This window comes from Nanorana parkeri, unplaced genomic scaffold (assembly GCF_000935625.1).
Source record: "Nanorana parkeri isolate BGI_ZX_2015 unplaced genomic scaffold, ASM93562v1 scaffold2200, whole genome shotgun sequence".
NCBI lineage: Eukaryota > Metazoa > Chordata > Amphibia > Anura > Dicroglossidae > Nanorana > Nanorana parkeri.
The window spans coordinates 75,458-83,839 of record NW_017308468.1 but is presented as its reverse complement, the minus strand read 5'-3'; the positions used below and the strand labels follow the sequence as shown (position 1 = coordinate 83,839).

Sequence of the window (8,382 nt, the reverse complement as noted above, 5' to 3'; positions counted from 1 at the left end):
CCCCCCCCTCTCTCTTACCTGAGCTAAATAATTTCTCTTTTCTTTTTTCTCCTGCAGAAATAAACAAACAAAAAACATTTTTTTTAGAAAAGTAACAAAATGGCAGCAAACAGCTAAATACACAGATTACAAACATTCCGTTTCTGCCCACCACACACGGACCTCAGGTCAGAGTAGCAACTGTGTAATGCAGAGTCAAGGGAAGTCCTAGGCCTCTCATCAGCTTTCATATGGCACAGCCGAGGGAGACCCAGGAGGACCTCTCTCACTCTGCTGTGCGTTGGAGACAGATGGTCAGAGTAGATTGTAGCTTAGGGGAAAAAATTGGGCTTAGGGGGTAAGGGGGGATTTGTATTGGGAGGAGGGGGAAGTGTTTTGGCTTGCAGGTGGACTTTGTACTCAATAAGGAGGTGTGGAACATAGGAGCGGGTACCATTATTCCAGGAGGCATGGAAGATGGTACCATTATTCCAGGGAACAAAGGAGCGGGTTCCATTATTCCAGGGAGCATGGGTGATGGTAATATTATTCCGAGGGACATAGGAGTTGGTACCATTATTCCAGGGAACAAAGGAAGAAGCTGGCACCATTATTCCAGGAGGCATGGGAGCTGGTACCATTATTCTGGGGGTCATAGGAGCTGGTACCATTATTCCAGGAGGCATGGGAGCTGGTACCATTATTCCGGGGGTCATAGGAGCTGGTACCATTATTCCAGGAGGCATGGGAGATGGTACCATTATTCCGGGGGACATAGGAGCGGGTACCATTATGCCAGGGGGCATAGGAGATGGTACCATTATTCCGGGGGACATAGGAGCTGGTACCATTATTCCAGGAGGCATGGGAGATGGTACCATTATTCAGGGGGCACGGGAGATGGTACCATTATTCCAGGGGGCATGGGAGATGGTACCATTATTCCAGGGGGCATGGGAGATGGTACCATTATTCCGGGGGCATGGGAGCTGGTACCATTATTCCGGGGGACATAGGAGCTGGTACCATTATTCCAGGGGGCATGGGAGATGGTACCATTATTCCAGGAGGCATGGGAGATGGTACCATTATTCCAGGGGACATAGGAGCTGGTACCATTATTGCAGGGGGCATAGGAGATGGTACCATTATTCCAGGGGGCATGGGAGATGGTACCATTATTCCGGGAGACATAGGAGCTGGTACCATTATTGCAGGGGGCATAGGAGCTGGTACCATTATTCCGGGGGACATAGGAGCGGGTACCATTATTCCAGGGGGCATAGGAGCTGGTACCATTATTCCGGGGGACATAGGAGCGGGTACCATTATTCCAGGGGGCATAGGAGCTGGTACCATTATTCCGGGGGACATAGGAGCGGGTACCATTATTCCAGGGGGCATAGGAGCTGGTACCATTATTCCGGGGGACATAGGAGCGGGTACCATTATTCCAGGGGGCATAGGAGCTGGTACCATTATTCCGGGGGACATAGGAGCGGGTACCATTATTCCAGGGGGCATAGGAGCTGGTACCATTATTCCGGGGGACATAGGAGCGGGTACCATTATTCCAGGGGGCATAGGAGCTGGTACCATTATTCCGGGGGACATAGGAGCGGGTACCATTATTCCAGGGGGCATAGGAGCTGGTACCATTATTCCGGGGGACATAGGAGCGGGTACCATTATTCCAGGGGGCATAGGAGCTGGTACCATTATTCCGGGGGACATAGGAGCGGGTACCATTATTCCAGGGGGCATAGGAGCTGGTACCATTATTCCGGGGGACATAGGAGCGGGTACCATTATTCCAGGGGGCATAGGAGCTGGTACCATTATTCCGGGGGACATAGGAGCGGGTACCATTATTCCAGGGGGCATAGGAGCTGGTACCATTATTCCGGGGGACATAGGAGCGGGTACCATTATTCCAGGGGGCATAGGAGCTGGTACCATTATTCCGGGGGACATAGGAGCGGGTACCATTATTCCAGGGGGCATAGGAGCTGGTACCATTATTCCGGGGGACATAGGAGCGGGTACCATTATTCCAGGGGGCATAGGAGCTGGTACCATTATTCCGGGGGACATAGGAGCGGGTACCATTATTCCAGGGGGCATAGGAGCTGGTACCATTATTCCGGGGGACATAGGAGCGGGTACCATTATTCCAGGGGGCATAGGAGCTGGTACCATTATTCCGGGGGACATAGGAGCGGGTACCATTATTCCAGGGGGCATAGGAGCTGGTACCATTATTCCGGGGGACATAGGAGCGGGTACCATTATTCCAGGGGGCATAGGAGCTGGTACCATTATTCCGGGGGACATAGGAGCGGGTACCATTATTCCAGGGGGCATAGGAGCTGGTACCATTATTCCGGGGGACATAGGAGCGGGTACCATTATTCCAGGGGGCATAGGAGCTGGTACCATTATTCCGGGGGACATAGGAGCGGGTACCATTATTCCAGGGGGCATAGGAGCTGGTACCATTATTCCGGGGGACATAGGAGCGGGTACCATTATTCCAGGGGGCATAGGAGCTGGTACCATTATTCCGGGGGACATAGGAGCGGGTACCATTATTCCAGGGGGCATAGGAGCTGGTACCATTATTCCGGGGGACATAGGAGCGGGTACCATTATTCCAGGGGGCATAGGAGCTGGTACCATTATTCCGGGGGACATAGGAGCGGGTACCATTATTCCAGGGGGCATAGGAGCTGGTACCATTATTCCGGGGGACATAGGAGCGGGTACCATTATTCCAGGGGGCATAGGAGCTGGTACCATTATTCCGGGGGACATAGGAGCGGGTACCATTATTCCAGGGGGCATAGGAGCTGGTACCATTATTCCGGGGGACATAGGAGCGGGTACCATTATTCCAGGGGGCATAGGAGCTGGTACCATTATTCCGGGGGACATAGGAGCGGGTACCATTATTCCAGGGGGCATAGGAGCTGGTACCATTATTCCGGGGGACATAGGAGCGGGTACCATTATTCCAGGGGGCATAGGAGCTGGTACCATTATTCCGGGGGACATAGGAGCGGGTACCATTATTCCAGGGGGCATAGGAGCTGGTACCATTATTCCGGGGGACATAGGAGCGGGTACCATTATTCCAGGGGGCATAGGAGCTGGTACCATTATTCCGGGGGACATAGGAGCGGGTACCATTATTCCAGGGGGCATAGGAGCTGGTACCATTATTCCGGGGGACATAGGAGCGGGTACCATTATTCCAGGGGGCATAGGAGCTGGTACCATTATTCCGGGGGACATAGGAGCGGGTACCATTATTCCAGGGGGCATAGGAGCTGGTACCATTATTCCGGGGGACATAGGAGCGGGTACCATTATTCCAGGGGGCATAGGAGCTGGTACCATTATTCCGGGGGACATAGGAGCGGGTACCATTATTCCAGGGGGCATGGGAGATGGTACCATTATTCCAGGCAACATAGGAGATGGTACCATTATTCCGGGGGACATAGGAGCGGGTACCATTATTCCAGGAGGCATGGGAGATGGTACCATTATTGCAGGGGGCATAGGAGATGGTACCATTATTCCAGGGGGCATAGGAGATGGTACCATTATTCCAGGGGGCATGGAAGAGGGTACCATTATTCCAGGGGGCATGGGAGATGGTACCATTATTCCAGGGGGCATGGGAGATGGTACCATTATTCCAGGAGGCATGGGAGATGGTACCATTATTCCAGGGGGCATGGGAGATGGTACCATTATTCCGGGGAACATAGGAGATGGTACCATTATTCCAGGAGGCATGGGAGATGGTACCATTATTCCGGGGGACATAGGAGCGGGTACCATTATTCCAGGGGGCATGGGAGATGGTACCATTATTCCAGGGGGCATGGGAGATGGTACCATTATTCCGGGGGACATAGGAGCTGGTACCATTATTCCAGGAGGCATGGGAGATGGTACCATTATTCCGGGGGACATAGGAGCGGGTACCATTATGCCAGGGGGGAGAGGAGATGGTACCATTATTCCGGGGGTCATAGGAGCTGGTACCATTATTCCAGGAGGCATGGGAGATGGTACCATTATTCCAGGGGGCATGGGAGATGGTACCATTATTCCGGGGGACATAGGAGCTGGTACCATTATTCCAGGAGGCATGGGAGATGGTACCATTATTCCAGGGGGCATGGGAGATGGTACCATTATTCCAGGGAACATAGGAGATGGTACCATTATTCCGGGGGACATAGGAGCGGGTACCATTATTCCAGGAGGCATGGGAGATGGTACCATTATTGCAGGGGGCATAGGAGATGGTACCATTATTCCAGGGGGCATAGGAGATGGTACCATTATTCCAGGGGGCATGGGAGATGGTACCATTATTCCAGGGGGCATGGGAGATGGTACCATTATTCCAGGAGGCATGGGAGATGGTACCATTATTCCAGGAGGCATGGGAGATGGTACCATTATTCCAGGGGGCATAGGAGATGGTACCATTATTCCAGGGGGCATGGGAGATGGTACCATTATTCCAGGGGGCATGGGAGATGGTACCATTATTCCAGGGGGCATGGGAGATGGTACCATTATTCCAGGGGGCATGGGAGATGGTACCATTATTCCAGGGGGCATGGGAGATGGTACCATTATTCCAGGGAACATAGGAGATGGTACCATTATTGCAGGGGGCATAGGAGATGGTACCATTATTCCAGGAGGCATGGGAGATGGTGCCACCATAGTAATGGGAAGTAGAGTCTGGTACTGCAATCACAATCTGAAGGACAGAGCCCAGCAGAAACATCTTGGCCATCAGACCAGGAAAGGGACCTCCCGTCTCGGCTCACCTCCTAGGTAGGCGCAGTTGTAGTAGCTGCACTGCTGTCCGCTGCTCCTCAGGACAAACGACGTTTCTGACGTTTTTATGGCGTGAAACTTCTCCGCCACGGGAATTAGAACTTCCTCCTCCTTAAAGTCCGAGAAGACTTCCACGTTCGCCCCGAAACAGGTGAATATGGTGAACATGGTGTTAACGCCAAACCTCTGGGCGGTTTTTCGGCTTAGGGACGTAGAGGCGAATTGGCCGAAGCGCAGGTCAGGCGACACGTTCTTGTACTTCATCCAAGATCCGCGATAAGTCTGCGAGCCGGTGTCACAGCCGCCACTGCCCAGCACCTGCAGCGCCCTGGTGAGGTAGAAATGGAGAGCCTTGAAATGGAACCTGTCCATATAGTGCTGGCGTGATCGGCCGGCGATGGACACGTTGCGGTTCAGCTGCTGGTAGATGGGGAAGGGGCTCTCCCTGGTGTACAGGACCATCGATATTCCATACTCGTCCTTGAAGCCCGGAGGAAAGATGTTATATTGCTTGATTATCGCCCACCTCTGCTCCGCCAGATACCACATGACCGCCAATGGCTTGTATGTCTTCTCCTGCTCCAGGACCTTCGCCATTTCCCGCTCCATCTGCCGCGCACAGCCAATGTACTGATCATCAAACGCATTGCCCATCATGGTGAGGTCCACCGCCTGGCAAACAATCTGCAGAAGACAAAATTTAGAGACGCGAAGACAGACTAATACAAATGATTGACATCAAAGTGGACCTGTCATCGGATATCTATGCTGAATGCAGCACGCTCAGTAATGTGTCAGTGTAACACTTTCAGGTATCTACTACCTCTCACGGAGATCACATGACTCCCCCTGGCAATGCCTTCATCTGCTTTTCTCTCCAGAAGGAAGGCAACATCTTTGTTCAGCCGTCCTCCAGGGTCACCATCTACGTCCTGGACTGAGATGACGGCTCAGAGATGGCACAATCATGTAAATTCTGGTGCCTGTGCAGTTCTTGGCTGTGCTTCAGCCTCTCAGCCTGTGACTTGCTACAAATGCTTCCTCCTATCTGCAGCATACTGATGATTGGGGGAGGGGAGACTGAGGAAATGCTACCTCCTGCCTGCCACAGAATGATGATTGGGGGAGGGGAGACTGAGGAAATGCTACCTCCTGCCAGCAGTAGACTGATGACTGGAGGAGGGGAGACTGAGGAAATGCTAAGATAGATAGATAGATACTAGATAGATACTAGATAGATACTAGATAGATACTAGATAGATACTAGATAGATACTAGATAGATACTAGATAGATACTAGATAGATAGAAGATAGATAATAGATAGATAGATACATAGATAGATAGATAGATAGATAGATAGATAGATAGATAATAGATAGATAGATAGATAGATAGATAGATAGATAGATAGATAGATAGATAGATAGATGAGAGAGAGAGATAATAGATAGATAGATAGATAGATAGATAGATAGATAGATAGATAGATAGATAGATAGATAGATAGATAGATAGATAGATGAGAGAGAGATGATAGATAGATAGATAGATAGATAGATAGATAGATAGATAGATAGATAGATAGATAGATAGATAGATAGATAGATAACAGCAGTCTGTTACCTGTATGGATAATATTAGGTGAAGGGTTTGTAGTACTTCCGGAAATTTCCGTGTCATGATGGAAGAGTCGGCTCAGTCTGGGAAGGAAATAATGATAATATAATATTCTATCTGCAGTTGGATACATTGTACACAAATTAGAGATGATGGCGGTGTATATTTTCCTATTGGCTATTTCACTTTGCAATAGCCAATAGCAAGCTGGATACTGCACCTGCCCACTGCTGCTGTCAATCACTCGAAGGGGACCTGATGGAGAACTTCAGGTCCCCCCTCTGCTGATTAACAGCAGCAGTGGGCGGGGGCAATAGCTAGTTTGCTATTGGATATTGCAAAGTGAAATAGCCAATAGGAACCCAGCTATGCAATCCGAGGCTGGTTATTTATTTATTTTTGACGGCGGCCCCCCGATGTCAGAAAAAAAAAAAGAAAACGATGGCAGGGAAAGGTTTACTCTGCGATCCAGCAGATTAAACCTTTCCAGTAGAAAATGTTGCTCTCCCGGGCCGCCCGGGCAGCGCTATCTAATAGCGGGAGACTCCCGGAGCATCCGGGAGAGTTGGGATGTCTGATGAGGATACACTGATGGTGAATGTTAGATCAGGTGATAGGCGGTGAACATCTTCTAGTACCAACAATGTAATTATATTCTTGCGGGGTGGATTCAGGCCCGGCGCTACCGCAAGGCAAGTCAGGCGGCCGCCTTACGGTGCTGCAGGTGAGGGCAGAAAAAACAGGGCATTTTGACAAGTACTTGCCAAAATGCCCCGATGTTTGCGCTATGTTTTTTTTTTCACTTACCTTCGGTGCGGGAGAGCAGCGGCGAGTCAGCGCTGGTCCAGTGGGAGGAGCTCCAGGTGGGGTCCTAATTTAGCTGGCCGGCGACTGCCTGAGGATCCCGACACGCGCGGCACCTCGGGCAGTCGCCGGCCAGCTAAATTAGGACCCCACCTGGAGCTCCTCCCACCGGGACAAGTACTGGTCAAAATGCCCTGTTTTTACAGGGGGTCGGGAAGGGAGGGGGGCGCAAAAATGCACCTTGCCTGTGTAGGCAGGAAACTTATTACAAGTGATCTCGGCGACATCGCTGAGATCACTTGTAAACGTACAATCGGCTTCCCCACACTACATTTAGCTCCACTTGTGCAAAGCAGGACTAAATGTAGAAAGCAACTTACCGCCCGGCACCCGGAACTGCATGTTCCGGGCGTCAGGGGATTTTACACCGCTGCCGCCCCTCATGCTGTGTGAACAGAGGCAAAAACAAACGTTATTACTTTCATCCTGAAAAGAAAAAAGATTTAGAAAATACCTCATTATGGCCACTAGATGGAGCCGAGGAGCATAGGAAATAAATTACTATTATCTGAGCTCCTCGGCTCCATCTAGTGGCCATAATGAGGTATTTTCCGAATGTTACATTCACCCTGAAAAGGAAACATACTAAGAACGCTCTTATTTGCCTCTCTTCACACCAAACGAGCGTTCACAGAGATCGGCAGGGCGAATGGCTCCTAGAATTGTTTATATGTACACCCCCCAATGTCTCTGGAACATTTAACGATGTATTACCGAATCCTTTGTGTCGTTTCTATCTGCAAATCACGTCACACAATTCCAAATACAACCAGCAATAATAAAACACAAAGATCTCACCCGGGGTGTCCTGCGCTCCGATCTCTATCCCTGGACACAAATGTATCCTTCCATCCAGCCGGAGGAATGTCATTGTGGATACAACGTATGCAGAGCAGAGTCGCCATCAAATCTTCCATTGTGTTATGAAGGTTACATGAAACGGGGGGATTGTCAGACGCGGATTGGCTCTGCCCGCTCGCAGCTATGTGAGAAATGTGATACAATACACACACTTGTCTCATTCTCCCGACGCCACAATTGTCTGTTCATC

The 8,382-nt window shown here is 50.4% G+C and overlaps 1 protein-coding gene across 1 annotated transcript in view; it reads right to left on the bottom strand.

The window, feature by feature from the left end:
- The window catches only part of LOC108801029 (ecto-ADP-ribosyltransferase 5-like), a 7,412-nt gene extending 916 nt beyond the window's left edge, over nt 1-6,496 (bottom strand). Inside the window, exons 1-3 of the mRNA XM_018572995.1 lie at nt 6,474-6,496; nt 4,839-5,532; nt 19-51 (exon numbers count right to left, since the gene is read on the bottom strand). Of these exons, the coding sequence (XP_018428497.1) occupies nt 19-51; nt 4,839-5,505 (700 nt within the window). The 5' untranslated portion in view covers nt 5,506-5,532; nt 6,474-6,496. The remainder of the gene's footprint in view (nt 1-18; nt 52-4,838; nt 5,533-6,473) is intronic.
- Between the last annotated feature and the right edge of the window lie 1,886 nt (nt 6,497-8,382).